This window comes from Capra hircus, chromosome 24 (assembly GCF_001704415.2).
Source record: "Capra hircus breed San Clemente chromosome 24, ASM170441v1, whole genome shotgun sequence".
Taxonomy (NCBI): Eukaryota; Metazoa; Chordata; class Mammalia; order Artiodactyla; family Bovidae; genus Capra; species Capra hircus.
In genome coordinates, this window is record NC_030831.1 from 30,825,750 (window position 1) to 30,842,918 (window position 17,169).

The window sequence follows — 17,169 nt, forward strand, 5'->3', positions numbered from 1 at the left end:
GCATTAAGCTAAGTGAAATAAGTCAGCAAAAGACAAATACCATATGATATTACTTACGAATGGAAATCTAACTAGTGAATAAAAACAAAAAAGAAGCAGCCTCATAGATATAGAGAGCAAACTAGTAGTTACCAGCAGAAAGAGGGAAGGGGACAAAAAAGGAGTAGGGGAAAAAAGGGTTATTATAGGATTACATGAAGTCATATGTGTGAAACTTCTGAAAATTGTAAAACACTAAAGCACTATAGAATTGAAACTTTCATTCAATTAAAAAAAGAAAAAGACAAATACAGGCTTTGAAAGAATGTTAAATTCACTTTTTTTAAAGAGACAAATCTTATAGATATCCGTGAGGAAATAATTTAAAAGGTTCATCAGTCATATTAAAATTAAACGAATAAAATGGTGAATTTTATATGTAAAACATGTCTCAATAAAGTTGCTTAAATACAGTAAATAGATGGAGAATTTCTGGCACTTTGCTCTTTTGGTTTTCATCACACAAAGTAAATCTATTATGAAGGCAGAGAGCCGGAAACGCCAGTGCTTAAAGCGATCAGGCAAGGGATTGTGAGCTTGCGCCCTCACATTTGAAGCGGGTGGCCAGTGGTTTGACTCCAGAAGGTCGTCACACAAACGGGTACAACGAATGACTCCAGATCATCTAATTTTTCAAAAGAACTGGAAATATACTTTTGTGAAGTAAAATATTGGCAGCAACATGTGAGTTACAGAGAATTCACTTAAGAGATCAAATTGGCCCAAGGGCCACCATTCTGCAAACTGGAGGAATACCTTGGGTCCACTGTGTTTGTCCTTTTGTGTGTAAGATCTACTCCATGACCCTAAGTTTAAAATGTATAATAAATATAAATTTGGAAAAAGGAATAGCTTTGTAAGAAAACTTTGATGGGTCAAGAAAAGCTTTTGTAATGAATATGCGTAGCTTTCATTGTGAGTCAAATACCATGCAAATTTACAATTATGTCAAAGAAAGTGATACAGGAGCTTGGATCTGAAGTGACGTTCTAGAATGCTCATTCTCCAGAGTAACAATCCGAGCCAAGCAAGATTCACTGCCCAGCCCCCAGCTTCATGGGCAGAGTTCCAGAGATGTTGCCCAAGTCAGTGATTGTGCAACGTTATTCTTATAATAAAATAATTATTTTAATGAAGTATTTGCAATAATTTTAAACATCTGATCAAGAAGATTATACACAAATATGGGAGTGTGCTGCACTTTACCAAAAAATAAAGCTAAGCATTTAAATATACAAAAACAACTTTAGGTATAGATCTCTTCTTAAAGGACTTTTTTTAAACATATACATAATTTATAGCATTTTTACATAATAACTTGCTGAAACAGAAAATGTGGCCAATTTAAAACTTACTACAGTACAGAGTATGGCCATAACAGTCCCAGAGGGAAGAACAGGATGAAGAATAACATACTTGAGGTTTTTTTTTTCCCCCCCTTAACTCTTTTTCTAAGAAGCACAGCTTCCTCCCCCACCCCCTTATTTAAAAACCTTCTTTGGAGGATTTACTCACTCTTTCTGTATGTGATTCTAACTACAGTTATTTTTTCACCGGCCACATGCCACAAAAGTTGAATTAAAAAAAAAAAAAAAGGGTTTGCTTTGAAAAATGTCAGCCTCCTCTTCAGAGGAGTATACATGTAACATGCTTCTCATAATATATGCAGAGCCAAGATCTCCAGAGTAAGATGCTGACATTACCTTTTGTGTACAGAACCCAAAATGGAATCCATTGTTAAAAATTTCTAATCATCAATTAGGATTTTTTTTTAGTGCAACAAGATGCTTAAAACTTAGGCTAAAAGAGTTTATAAAACTATCTTTCTTGAGATTTAAAGCAATACACAAAACAAAGAATAACTTCTTTCTTTTGAAATACTGTAATTTGAAAATGTTTGACACATTTTCCTTTTTGGTTGGGCTGTGATTTTTTTTTTCCCTGTCAACAAAACATGTACTGGCTGCTTTGGAGTTCCAATTTGATCTGCCTCCTCTTAGGTGTATAAAGCATATTTCCTGTTATGAGTCTATTTTCATTTTCCCTCCATCAGTTTGAAGGCAGTACCCCATCATTCCTTCGTATACTATCTTTTCCATTTTTCAATGAGGTGTACCAGCAGCTTCAATGTACAGCATCCTTCCCTGACAAGGATGTCCCCTTGGTATCAGAAGCAGCACATAGTGACATGAACCAGGGAACCTCGGGCACAAACTATCACCATTTGTCAATGTTTTGACATCAATGGGTCTCAGCTGACCAAAGTCCCCACTGGGCCTTTCCCTGTGGCTTGTCACCTTCAACCACAGAAGGTGACTGTCATAGTTAGCTTAGCAACTTCTGATTCCAGCCCAGCAAACCTAATGCTTTGAGTCAGGTTCCATGTAGGATGAAATACATACAGTTTTCTGGTAAGTAAAGACTCCTCCTCTTGTCCCCCTGCATCTCAGTGCAGAATGTAACAGGGAGAGACACCTTACCTGTTAACAAGTGAAGCAGGCAGTAACAAACAAAGCCTTGCTGTAATTAAACACGTATGAAGGCAGAGGCCTACTACGGTGTAAACCATATGTCACAACCAATTTTCAGGAGACAAAGCTGAATCCTAGTCATTAAGAACCTCATGGGATATATAAGCACGATTTAGTAAAAGTTTGTAACTGTAAACAATGGTCTCCCCTACTGGTGATTATCTTCTAGAAACTGAAATGTGCAACAACGCTCTTGACGTCTTCTTTGGCAGTAAAGTAGCAAGGGTCTGGATGACGGGGCTGTGGTCACTTCAGGAGGGCCAGGTACAGAGCTCGGGAATACTTCATATCCCTCTCCTGCTCCATACAGAAGATCAGGTCCCTGAGGCAGATTCTTGTGATTCTTGGACGAACCAGCTGCTTGCTGGCTGCCAGACTGGACGTCCCAGAAGCAAACAGGTTGTCTTTTAAACCCTAAACAAAATAAAGGGAGAAGCAAGTTTAAAGGAAGCCATCTTTCAAAGAGAATCTGTCAGTTCAGCAAGAGGCTGCCCTCCTCTAGCTCCTGAGTTGGGTGCTGGAGGACACATCACGATGGAGCTCGACCTGGTCCTCCAGCAGTGCAGGCTGTCAGGGGAGGCTGTGGCCGGCACACCTGCTTCATGCCCTCACTCTTTTTCTTACCTGGACCACAGCCGCAGCCTCTTAACTGACTTCTCCAATGCACTCTGTTCTTTGCCCACACAGCAGGGCTGACTGTTCTCTTTCAAGGTCCTACAAAAACTTTTGGGAGTGCTGGATGTGGTCATAACTCAACTGTGGCAATGATGTCACTGGTGTGTATTTGTGGAAGAAACTTTCAGATCACACACTTCAAATGTGTGCCATCTTTTGTATGTCAATTATAAAAGTAGTATATATACGTAGTAGGATATATACTGTGAGAGCTACACTTCTGCACAGGATCTCATCTTTCCAACAACGCTGTGGCACGTTACATGGGCACTGTCATCCCTAAGTAAATGAGAAACTTTAGCTTGGATAGGTTGACACAACCTGTTTAAGGTCAGACAGCAACACTGAGCAGAGACTCAATTTTTAACTTGGTCTAAAGTGAATGCTCTTGGTCTGTTCTATGTTGTGTTGCTTAGTCACTTAGCTGTGTCCAATTCTGCAACCTCACGGACTCTAGTCTCCCAGGCTCTTCTGTCCATGGGACTTCCCAGGCAAGAATATTGGAGTGGGTTGCCAGTTCCTTCTCCAGGGATCTTCCCAGACCAATTATTGAACCTGCATCTCCTGCCTTGGCAGGTAGATTCTTTACCACTGTGTCACCTGGAATACCATATCAGGTACAAACTCATTACCTGCTTCCCTTTAGCCTTACTTCTCACTGCCAAGATCAGCAAAAGGCCATTCCAGGCCAATCTACTTATACTTTAAGACTGACTTTAAATGGGTCTACTTGCCTTCTCCTTTCCTGCAAGAATTCTCTCTGTGGCAATTGCTTTACACTGTAATTTGTACATACCATATCCACTAGATTGTAAGCTTTCTGAGGACAGGGACTATTATTTCTATGTCATCTAGGGCTTAGCCAAGTACACAGGACAACACAAATTATCAGCAATACTTTCTCAATTGAACGTACTGATTTAAAACAGAACAATCTCCAGTGTGAGTTCTAAATGTCACTCAAAATAGAATGAAATCTATAAATTCTCTTATCAGTATATCTATATATCACTATTTAAACAAAGACTGGAATAAGAAACAAAAATATAGAATACTCAGAATAATTTGGCAAAGATGAATCTTTTATTCTCTCATTCTCTTATTTTATTTTTACTATACTTTGTTTCAAAACCATCTCAACTGGAATGGCAACTCTCCTTTCCCTACTCAAAAGACTTTCTTCTAAAGGAAAGCTATCTACCTAACATGGGAAGTGAATCTGATGGTTCCATTACTATATTTTTATAACCATCAAATTTTAATTATTCCCTCTTTCTGTTTTTTATTTTTTCTTCTTTATTTTGATGGAAGGTAAGGAAATTCCCTTGAAGGTCTCCAAAACACTATGGTCAAAGCAAGTCAACTTAATTCCATACATGTTCACAGAATGACTGGGAACATTTTATTTCACAAATAAACTTTCCTTCAAAGATACTATTCCATTTCGAAGGCATATGATATCACAATCACATTTCTACACTCATTAGGTTAAACTTATTCAGAAGCATTCATGAAACAAGTTTTGGAAAGTCGTGACTTTAAAAAAAGAACAAAAAGACTACTCTTGACTACACAATTGTCTGGTTACTTCTCCTGGAGACCCTCTATGGTGTAGAGCCTGTTTCTCATCATTTTGCAGGTGTCTTGGTATAAATTTGTACAAATATGAGTACCAGCCTCTGTAGCTCTGACTAAGCATGACAGTCAAGCACCGGCACATCACTCTTTCCTGCTTTTAGAGCACTGCTACTTAGAGGCCGTGTAACAAACATGAAATCTTAACTCTTGTAAATTATCACCATCAAAATATTCTGGTAAGATTTTTACAGAATGGGCCCACCTACTCAGCTTTGAAATGCTGGATAAAAGTTCACATTAGGAAGAAAGTTAATAAAACACATGACTGAGAGGCAATTTTGTTGTATATAGGAGTTATCTGTTTAAAACTACTGCACATTTAAGTAGAGGCATTTTTCATAGCCGAAGATTAGACATGCTGAAGCTGAATCTCTATGTTTACAAATGTTTCCTAACAAGAATTCACCAAAAATCATCCATGCAGTGTTTGACGTGAAATTTAAATGGTTAGATGGATACACTAAGTCTTGGCAATTTCATTTCTATGTAAATATCCAGAAATATGTCATGTCTTTTAATCGAAAGACACGTATGAGAACATCTGCAGTACCATTCATAATGGCCCTAAACTAGAAACAATCCAAATGTCCATGAAGAACAGAATAAACTCGGGACTATGCACATAAATGGACTACTACACGGCAGGAATAAACAGATTGACATGGACAAGTCACAAAGATGTTCAATGAAAGGTTATAGGTGCAAAGGGAATACACATGGTTTGATTCCATTTCTAGATTTAAAAAACAGGCAAAGCTGCAGAAGTCAGGATAATGATTCTCTTTAAGGGAGAAGAATGGTAACCAGAAAAGGGGACAGGAGAGGTTTGCTGGGATTCTGGTGATGTTCTCTTCCTTGTCCCGAGGACTGTCTGCATGGGTATGTTCATGCTGTGAAAATTCAGTGAGCTGACTTATGATCTGTGTACTTTTCTGCATTGATGGTACAGTTCAATAAAAGAACTTAAATTACTACCCAAAGTCTTGTGTATGTAGGAAATAAAAAGGGAAGTGAAGAGGAAAAAGAGGACAGAAAATAAGGCAAAATTATTAAATAGAAAAAAAAAGAAGGAAAACTAATCATCTGGGTAAGGAACAAAGGGGTCACAGTTCATGTTGATCACGTGAGCAGCCTGAAGGATCCCCGGGAAAGAGCCACATTGCAGCTGCCAGCACAGGGTTGAAAAGGAGGTCATTCCAACAGGATGCCGCAGAAGGCCTGAGGCAATGTTATAAATGAAACAAACCCCAAGGGACATGCAGTAACCCAACAGAAATGTCTTTTATAATTCACAACTTTACGAAGGTGACAGCGTTCTCTTCTCCCAAACCAGTGGCTGGCTTGGAAAGCCAGTCTTTCTTGAACTTAGATACAAATATATAGCAATTTTATTCCTAGGCTGATGATGTGGGAAAATCCACAGTCTGACTTGTCAGCTTCCCACTGACCTGGCCAGAACAGTCAGCTACCTCTTAATTATCCACGGTAAGGAGGGTGGAACCCAGAGCTGTAAAAACTCAAAATCTGCCCTCACCATCAGTTTTCATTTTCTTCTTTCTCACCAAGTCTTTTTGCCCAAAGTTGTCTAGGACTGATTTCTGGTTATGCTATTCAGTCAGTGCCAAAGAACACAAATGTAGTTAGGAGACGAGAAGTTTTAAGAAAACAAAACAAAACAAAACAAAAAAACCCAAAAAACCTCTTGGGACAATGTACTATTTGTTTCTGAAATAGAAGGTTTTCCCGATCGACTTTCTACATGAAGATACTCCTTAATTTGTATTCTTCATTTAGATGAAAAGAGGGGGGAAGAGAAGATGAAATTCAATGAAGATGAAAGAAATAATTCACTTACTAAGTGTACAACAGATGTTTTCAGAATCATAACCAAACCTAAATGCAAGCATTCTCTAAAACTGCCAGGTCAATTACATTAGCCTTCATTCAGTTCAGTTCAGTTGCTCAATCATGTCCGACTCTTTGCGACCACGTGGATTGCAGCACACCAGGCCTCCCTGTCCATCTCCAACTCCTGGAGTTCACTCAGACTGATGTGCATTGAGTCAGTGATGCCATCCAGCCATCTCATCCTCTGTCATCCCCTTCTCCTCCTGCCCCCAATCCCTCCCAGCATCAGGGTCTTTTCCAATGAGTCAACTCTTTGCATGAGGTGGCCAAAGTATTGGAGTTTCAGCCTTAGCATCAGTCCTTCCAATGAATAGCCTTAAGTTGTTCAATTATATCAGTAAACAAAGTTGCATATTTTTAGAGGAACTTTTTTGATCTTTTTTTGATCCTTTTTTGATAAGGAACACTTGAACAGTGTCAGTTATCAATAAGTAATTAAAAATAACCAATTATCCATATTTCTCAATACAGCAGGTAGGTGCTGTGAGGTAAACTTTTAAAAGAGTCTCTACCTATGTCTTCTTAAATTATGTTACTGCTATACTAGCGAATTCATTCTAGCCCATGTACTAATTCAATTCAAGTTATCTCGGGGACTTCCTGGGTGGTCTAGTGGTTAAAAATCCATCTGCCAATGCAGGGGACATGGTTTTGATCCCTGGTCTAGGAATATTCAACATGCTATGGAGCAACTAAGTCTACATGTCACAACTATTGAGCCTGTACATCCCTGGGGTCCATGCTCTGCAACAAGAGAAGCCACTGCAATGAGAAGCCCGGACCCTGCAACTATAGAGTAGCCACTGCTCACCACTAGAGAAAGCCTATATGCAGCAATGAAGCCTCAGCAGAGTCAAAAATAAATTAGTTTAATAAATAAATGAAAAAATTAAAATACAGCGGAGGATTGAATGGTGGTGCATATAGGTTGTCTCCTCCACAGTAACCTCAGAAAAATTACTTAACTTTTCTGTGCTTTAGTTTCCTAATCTGCAAAACACGAATAGTAACTGAGATTATAAGATTGGCCTAAGGACTAAATAGGAACAATGCCTGGCATACAGTATATTCCCTATAAATGTCATTTGTCAGATGGGAGGCGGTTTGTAAATCGGAAACAGTGTAACCCTAGTTCCAAGATCTTTCTTGCACCCCTTAGTTAAATCTAATTAAACGTTCCTGCCTAAGTCCTATTCTTCTAAGTCCTGGTTAGTTTAAAGAAATATTGATAATTTGTCCTGCCACCCCAACCATGTCCCTCTTTGTGAAAATTTTAAATTTAAGTTAAGCTTTGAATGCTTAAAGCTACAAAGGAAACTAATGGGTATTACAGACATACAGCAAGTGGATGAAGGATGTGTCCTGGGACAGGAAGGTTTTCACGAGCTCCTCAAATCAAATAGTGGAGGAGTGGCAGTGCTGCCTTACAGAACCAACCAGGCGTATCAGCACTATCTCCATGAGCCAATGTCCATTCCTTCCATTCTAGTCTCTGAATCGTAAGACCAAGAAAAACACAAACATGTCCTTGAATCGTAACAGTTAACCAGGAACAAAAGCTGGACATTTGTACCTCTAGAAGGCAAAGAGCCATTACATTTCTCAGACTCTCTTCATATTATTCTAACCCCATGTCACCATGGCAGCTCTTAAGGGATGTACTCTAGTCTTAAACTTTAAGGAAAAGTAAGAACCAGACAGAGGGAACAGTGAGTGGAAAGCAGATCTGGCTCCAGAACAAAACCCAAACATCTTCTAAGTCTTGGAAGCAAGGATAGATAAAAGTGTCCTGGATGCCTGGCCTTCGTGTAACAAGAACACCAAAAGTCTATACTAGAAGGCCTGAGCTTCCAGGCCTGAAGGGCAACACAGAGCAGAAGTTATGGATACTGAGCCGCGTTGTTGCCTGCCCTCTGCTGGTCAACAAGCAGAACTCTTGAAGTAACAGATCCTTCACCTCTATCACCTTTATTTCAGAACACAGACAACTCTGCATGGTAATTTCCACCCTAGAATTTTGTCACCTCTAGCTTTCTGTGTTTCAGCAGTCTTTTACAGAAGTAATATGTCTAAATGGACTGATGTGACACGTAATCCTGGGTTCTGAATTCTAACTCCAGGCTTCCATTGTGGCTCAGCTGGTAAAGCTGAATTCTAATTCTAGTGGTGCAATTATGAGAGCTATAAAGACAATACTGGTTGCCCTGTGCTAATAACCACTCTCATCTTTATCTCCAAAAGAACACCTTCTTCAGTTCTAGATCTCACTGTTCAACTTCCTAATAAAGAATGTGGCAAATCATTTTTGTTGTTTAGTCACTCAGTTGTGTCAGACTCTGCGAGTGGCCCGCCAGGCTCCTCTGTCCATGGGATTTCCCAGGCAAGAATACTGGAGTGTGTTGCCATTTCCTTCTCGAGGGGATCTTCCCAACCCAGGGATCAAACCTGTGTTTCCTGCATTAGCAGGTGGATTCTTTACCAGAGGCTGGGGAAGACAGCTGTAAGTCATTACTTCTGTTTTCCTCTTCTCTTTCTCACTTAAAGGAATGGTAAAACCATTCACCTCCAATGCCTAAGCCAGAAAACTGGGTGTCACCCTCAAACCTACCTTCTATATCCCAACTATCATTTATTAGTTCTATCTCCTTAATAGTTTCCAAATAATCCACATCTTTCTACATTTTCACTTCCATGCCTGAGATTACTTCATCAGCCTTCTAAGAAATCTTCCTATTTTCAGTATTAATAGGGTTCACACTGCAGTGAGAAGGATCTTTCTCAAATAAATAATCTGGTAATACCATTTTCCTATTTAAAACACTCCAGTGGCTAAAAATCTTCTCCAGGACCAGGTCCAAGTATCTAACCATGACACAGTCAACCACGAGCATGCCAAAGCCTCTCTCCACATTCTCATCTCTCGTTTCCTTCCTACTACTCAAACTATTGATCAGGCCATAGAATGTGTTTTCCAGTTTGTTCCGAGAGTTACTTCTCTGCTCCTGGGATTCCTTCTCCAGTCTCTGTCCTACCCTTGTATCACAGCACCTGACTAAGTTCTTCAAGACTCAACTCAGGTAACGTGTTTTTCCAATGTTACAAACATGCTTAGCCCTGGCTGAGGTGAGGGGCATCTCCCAGGGACTTCAGTGCTCTCTACTTTACCATTACATGTGTTCAATGCAACATGACTACCTAAAAATTTGCCCACTCACTGGAAAGGAAGGATTTTGGACTTGTGAATATTTTATATATATGGCACTTAGCTGCTATCCAATCAACATGTTGTACACTTCTGCACAAAGTATGACTCAATAATATCAGTTATGTGAATGACCAAAACAGTGAAAATGAGCCATACTACGGGCTTTTAAATCAAGATCCTTCTGCTATTCTTACCTTTTAGCCAAATAAATCTGGGAGAAGACCTGAAAGGTAAAGTCTTTTGATGACTTGTTCTTCTACATTATTCATCCCCACAAAGCTGCCACCAGACAGTATTTACTCAAAAGGCTATTTTCTGTCACTTTCTCCAAACAGTCAGCAAGTCTTCAACCCACCAACTAATACAACACACAAGAACAGCAAGCAACCAAATAAATGTCAATTCTGGAAAGCAGTAACTTACTGCAAGCTGAAAAGCCTGTATCAGTAGGATTTTCTTCTTCATACTCTGGTTATTTTTTTTAACCTTTAATTAAGACACTTACAAAGTCCTCCAAAAACTCAAGTAAACTATGTCTAAAAACAAGTTTTATCTATTATTCTATGAGAATTTCTTTAAAGGATTGCCAGTAAAAGATTTTTCTTTCAGAGCCAGCTTTAATTTTATCCTTTCAGGATTGTAAATGTTTTAAAAAAACCAGCTACAGTATCTGTAAGGATTGCTGTGCCTCACAAGTAAAGGTAGGTTTACCAGTATATTTAAAGGTATTAATAGTAGCTTTGTCTAATTGAAACTCTGGTAATTCTAGGGTTGACTAATTGCATATAGACTGATGGAAAATGATACTAGAAAGAAATGAATTTACAGGGAAAATGAAAGAGCACTAGAAATGATAAATGTTAAAAAGCTGTTTTATTTTCATAAGTTCTTTAAGTGATATATGATCAAGTAATAACAATGTACTATGGAGGTTAAAAACATACAGAAGTAAAACAGGTGAAGACAAATAACACAAAGGATGGGAGGGATTTATATAATGGAATTCTACGTTAAAAGGTTTTTACATGGTATGTGAAGTGGCATTAATTCAAGATTGAGTGTGAGCAGTTAATAATACATACTGTATCTTTAGACAGATCCGTATAGCAACCATTAAAAAAAAATAAAAGAGGTATAGTTAAAAAGTTAAAAGAGGATATAGAATGGTATACTAAAACACTACTTGATTAACTCAAAAGATGAAAAGGAGAAATAATAACAGCAACAAAAATAAGGATAAACAAATTAGCAATATGGTAGACTCAAATCCAATCACAGTAATAACTTCATTAAATGTAAATGAACTCAATTGTCCAAATAAATTTTCATACTGGATACAAATCCAAAACTCAATTACATGCTACTTTAGGCGGCACTAGTGGTAAAGAACCCTGCTGCCAATGCAGGAGACAAAGAGATGCAAGTTTGATCCCTGGGAAGATCCCCTGGAGGAGGGCACAGCAGCCCACTCTAGCATTCTTGCCTGGAGAACCCCACGGACAGAGGACATGACTGAAACGTCTATAGGGAGGCAAAGAGTCCATGACTGAAGTGACTTAGCCCTAGCCATAAGAAACCAGCTTTAAATAAAGACACAGATAGGTTGGAAGTAAAAGAACGGAGAAACGATAAATCATGCAAATACTAAGCATAAGACGTGCTGGTGTGGTATATGAATTTATCTCAACTAAAAATACAAACAACTGGCACAGTCTGATAAGTCAAACAAGTTAAAGCAAACATTTCAATAACAACTTATATTTACTGCTTTCAAAACTGTCTACAGTTCTTAGTAAAAACTGCATAAATAGGAATTCAAGAACATACTCTAACTAGGTACTGCTGCAATACTTAAGGCAGATAAACTGTTTTCCATGAAAACCTGGGTTTTAACTGACAACATTAATTGAAAATCTGAGCATTTTATTTAGGAATATTTCACAGAGAAATTTAGGGTTATTTTAACTAAGTAAATACTTGTATTACTGTGTTCTCTTTTCTTTATTCTTGTGTTTTTATGTCATTTTCTCTCCTTTACTATCTCTTAAAGGGTCGATTTGAGAAGGATGAAAGATAAACCCATAATGTGCAATTCAACTTATTTCACAGGCAGTCCCTGAAGATAGCTGACAAAGAGTCAGCCTTTAAATCTCTGGAAAATTTTAAAGATCCAACTAAAATTCAGATTTATGTTTACGTCATTTATGAAAAAGAGGCAGATTTGTTAATGAAAGTGTGAGCAAAATTAAATGTGAAAAAATATACCTCAAAACATAAAAAGCTTCTTTATCTAAAGTGATACATGTTCTCAATTCTAATGTATCTACATGATATTTATAGAAACAAATCTGTTGAAATATCTAATTCTGTTTGTCCCCTAGTAGATTTTAAACTGCTGTGTTCCCCGAATCATTTCACGCTTAATATTTCAATTATAATCTACCTACACCCTCAAATCATGAAAACTAGTAAATATGGTAAACAAAATAACATCTATTTAAGATCGTGGAGAAGGCAATGGCAACCCACTCCAGTACTCTTGCCTGGAAAATCCCATGGATGGAGGAGCCTGGTAGGCTGCAGTCCATGGGGTCTCGAAGAGTCGGACATGAGTGAGCGACTTCACTTTCACTTTTCACTTTCACGCACTGGAGAAGGAAATGGCAACCCACTCCAGTACTCTTGCCTGGAGAATCCCAGGGACGGAGGGCCTGGTGGGCTGCTGTCTATGGGGTCGCACGGAGTCAGACACGACTGAAGCAACTTAGCAGCAGCAGCAGCAGCATGTAAGATAGATCATTCAAATACCCTTAAGAATTCAACTCGGTTGTCTGTTTCAAAATACACCCATTTCTAAGGTATGAAAAGAAGTGTCCATAAATTTTTAATGCTTAAATAAAATTTTAAAAACCCAAGTATTCTCCTTATAGGCTATCTTAGAGGTTGACACACTCATGCACCATGTTCCATACATAAATAGAACCTCAACCTTTGAAGAGGGCAGAGAGAAGTGGTATAGATACAATAAATGAAAAGTTGTAGAAATTGGAACATTTTGAAATGTCTGATCACATCTGTTACTAATAAAGGAATGGGAAAATAGGCATTCATGCAGTGGTGGAAACTGGCATAAACTTCTTGGAAAGTAACATGGAAATACCTATTAAATTTAAGATGTGAATATCCTTTGACCCAGAAGTCCCACTTCTAGAAATCAAGTCTGCAAAATAAATGGGTACATGATGACAGAGAATGCTAACTATAATAAACAAATGAAAATATTTTAAATGTCTATCAGTGGATAACAGAATTATAGCACAAAAGTATGTAACCAGCACAGGAAAATGTCCATATACACTGTTTTACAAGTTGTAAAACAGTACTTTTAGGATGATCCCATTATAGTGGTTAAGAGTACAGAGAAACATCAAATTTTTTGATATGTATCTGGGGTTCTCCACTTACTAACTACAGAACTCTGGAAAAGTCATCTTCCTTATACCTGAATTTTTTCATTTAGAGAAAATAATAGTAGAGGAGTTAACAAAAAGATAATACATTCTAAGTCCTTGATAAAGGTAAACTATAGTTATTAATATGCAATTGTGTGTGTGTGTGTATATATATATATATATATGTATTTGATCGTAGGTGTGGAATTGCCAATACCTGTTAGATTTTCATCTATGAAAATGGCAAGTTGATAGGGTTTAACCTAATAAAGGCATGGATATTTCTAGAAAGGGTAACCCAGGAAACATAAAGAGTTGTTTTTAATACTTTTATATCATTTTGACATTTTTCAACGTGATCAGAGTTAACATTCCTTCTCCCAAATAAAAAGCTATTTACTCTAGCAGACACAGGAGACCTCTTTCTTACCCCCTCAATCAATAATCTACCTTTTGATTATACTCTTCTAGAAATTGTGTCCTCTTCATTTCATAAGAAACTTGTAGGTACTAGAAAGGATCTTAAGAGATTACATATGTAAGTAAACTCATACTAGTTTAAACAATGGAAGAAAGTTACCACTGAAATCTGTCTAATATTATATTCCAAAGAGCTTTGGTTTTAATAATTCTATATAACTATCTTTATATAAAGGTGGGTAGGAATTGAGAAGAAAAGTTAAGAAATGAAAACAAAATAACATTTTCTGACAGGTACAAAGAAATCTGTGGGCACTCTGTGTTCGAGATCACAGGCCTAGTGCTTTGAAAGCCCTAGCCTAGTTGAAATGATTCTTTTATTTTAAATTTATTTATTTATTTGGCTATGCCAAATAACATTTTCTGACAGGTACAAAGAAATCTGTGGGCACTCTGTGTTCGAGATCACAGGCCTAGTGCTTTGAAAGCCCTAGCCTAGTTGAAATGATTCTTTTATTTTAAATTTATTTATTTATTTGGCTATGCCAGGTCTTAGTTGTGGCATGTGGGATTTAGTTCCCTGACCAGAGACTGAACCCAAGCCCCCTGCACTGGAAGCTTGGAATCTTAGCTACTGGACTACTAAGGAAATCCCTGAAATGATTCTTGGAAAAGTAATAATTAGGAGAAATAGTAATAAAATCCAGAAATTCTCTAACCATCTTCTCTGAAGAAGACAAAGAATGGAACCCATCTCACTCTGCCTCCTGATGTTTCCTCTTATGTGACAGACACACAAAACCACCATAGTTCCATTTGTTCTTGGATAGAACACCTTCTGGTACCATCATTACCTTTCCAGGATGTCCCATCTTTCCCAGACCTCATTTGTGGCTATGAGCAGGAAGTTGCTGCTGAGTCCTTGTTTTAAAAAACAGGTACATCATTACCTGGCACTTAACTACCTAATTTTCACTTCCTTGAAGGGGCATACCAGCAAGGAACGGAAATAATGGGAGGGGGACAGGAAATACTGTTGTTAGGATTAGCATGGAGGGAAAAAAATGGCTACCTACCACACAGATTTCTTCAGAAACTCGGAGATAGCTCTTGGACTCCACTAAGCTATTCTTTTATTGAATAGGTGCAGGCATCCTAAGACATTGAGGTGTTGTTATTTAGTGTTGCTAAGTCATGTTACTCCTTCCAATCGCATGGACTGTAGCCCACCAGGCTCCTCTATACGTATATGGGATTGTCCAGGCAAGAATACTGGAGTAGGTTGCTATTTCTTTCTCCAGGGGATCTTCCCAATCCAGGGATCGAACCTGCCTCTCCTACACTGGCAGGTGGATTCTATACCATTGAGACACGTGGGAAGCTCAAGACACTGAGGATTTAATATCAAATCACGAGGAAAGGCAAATGTTTGTGCCACTATGGTAAATTTTTTCTCAGGTATATTCAAATCAGTATAATGCTCAAGTGATTTCAGGCTGTCTATGAAGTGACTATAATATTTTTTACTTTTCATAAGAATGAAAATTTCAAAATAGTAAGCACTTAATATAAATTTATGAAATTAATGCAAATTATTTCTTCTGAGTTATCTCAAACCTTGTCACATACTTATTATGTAACAGCTCTAGAACATTCTTTTCAAAACAAGGCATTTTATCACTTGTTACATTGCTTCAACCCTGCTTCATAGTACACTGTGATTTTTCTTCAAACAATTTCAGTTTCTTTTCTTAAAAAAGCTTTATTTCCCACTTGATTTTTAAAATTTTATACCAGGTGCCCAAAAAATAAACAGGTGAATTTTCAAGCCTTAAGATATCTTTACTTAAAACAGCTCGGGCCCTAATAATGTACGTTGCCCTTCAGAGGACTAGGCTTCTAGCAGAGTAGGGCCACTCTATGTTAAGGGCAACCAGATACAGGCTAAAATAAAAGAAAACATACGGGAAAGATTCTTAAAGCGCTTTTTCATCATTATTTATTTCTTTACCCTGAGTTTTTTCATTGCTGTTTGCCCATAGTCTTCTGAAAATCCCCTTCCCTCTCCATACCCTGTTCCCCCTCAAATCAAAGTACTCTAATACTTTAAACATCCAATTGGAGCTAAAGAGAAAGGCAGGTTGCTACAATAGATACTATCACAAGACTCTCAAATTCTGTAAAAAAAGTTCTAATAATATCTACAGCAAACTGTTACAAAACACTATTTGAGGTATAGGATTTTTTCAAAAGTTCATCTCTAAATACACATAAAAATTAATAAAACTTTCTCAGAAATCACACTTCTATAAGCTATGGCATGAAATATTCTTGCCAATGGAATTCAATACCCTATTTCTCTTTCTCTTTTAACTTTTTTACTTACTGCCATATTCCTAATGCTTAGAACAATTCCTGGCATATAAGCAGGCAAATATAGACTCCAATATTTCTTTTTAAAAAAATTTATTCATTTTTAATTGAAGCACAACTGCTTTATGGTATTGTCAACATACTATTCTAAAATGGTCCTTTCTCACCTTTTTTCCCCTATACATCTACTCACAAAATACTACAATGGGATGATTTCTATTATTAATGTTACAGAGAGGCCATTAACCAATAAATGGCTAAGCATATAGATTTACAGTTCTGCTGTAGAATCATTTTATAGATTCTGTCCAAATAAAATTTGCTTGGCTAATAATACTTAAAGAATCCTTGGTTTAATAATAGTTACAAGTCTGCTTAAATGATATGCCTTATTTTGAAGGTATACACACTTAAAAAGTGCAATAAAGAAGAAATGAATTTTAGGGATGTACCTTTAATAGCTGGGAGAAATAGCAAAACTGTTATCATTTTCTGACATTCATTTCTGAATTAGAATTCAACTGTGGAAAAACAATATATTTGTCTAAAAGCAATTCTGATTCAATAAGATTTGTATTTATTACTAAGTAAAGTTTCAAAAAAGTCCCCTTTCTTCCCCTAAAATCTTCACAATTTTACAGGGCAGTAGTCTAACCAGTTTCTAGACAGAAAGAGTATACACTTATCTATGTGGCAATAATTTCTTTGCTTTGTTTAGCAAACAAACACTCTTTAAAGAAACACATACTAGGCATATAAATTCTATAAGCACCATGTAGTTGATCTGACACTGTAACCACTTAATCTTAAAAGGAATACCAGCATTTTCAAGCCAATGTGTTATAAGGTCAAACAAAATCCATCTTTATTTTCAACAAAATAAATACTGTTATGATGGCTGGATCATTAGTAAGTTAGGTAAACTATT

General features: G+C 37.3%; 1 protein-coding gene across 1 annotated transcript in view; it reads right to left on the bottom strand.

Annotated features, from left to right (window-relative positions):
* TAF4B (TATA-box binding protein associated factor 4b) overlaps positions 1,152–17,169 on the bottom strand; it is a 102,837-nt gene continuing 86,819 nt past the window's right edge. Inside the window, exon 15 of the mRNA XM_013974329.2 lies at positions 1,152–2,984. Coding sequence (XP_013829783.2) covers positions 2,817–2,984 — 168 coding nt within the window. The 3' untranslated portion in view covers positions 1,152–2,816. The remainder of the gene's footprint in view (positions 2,985–17,169) is intronic.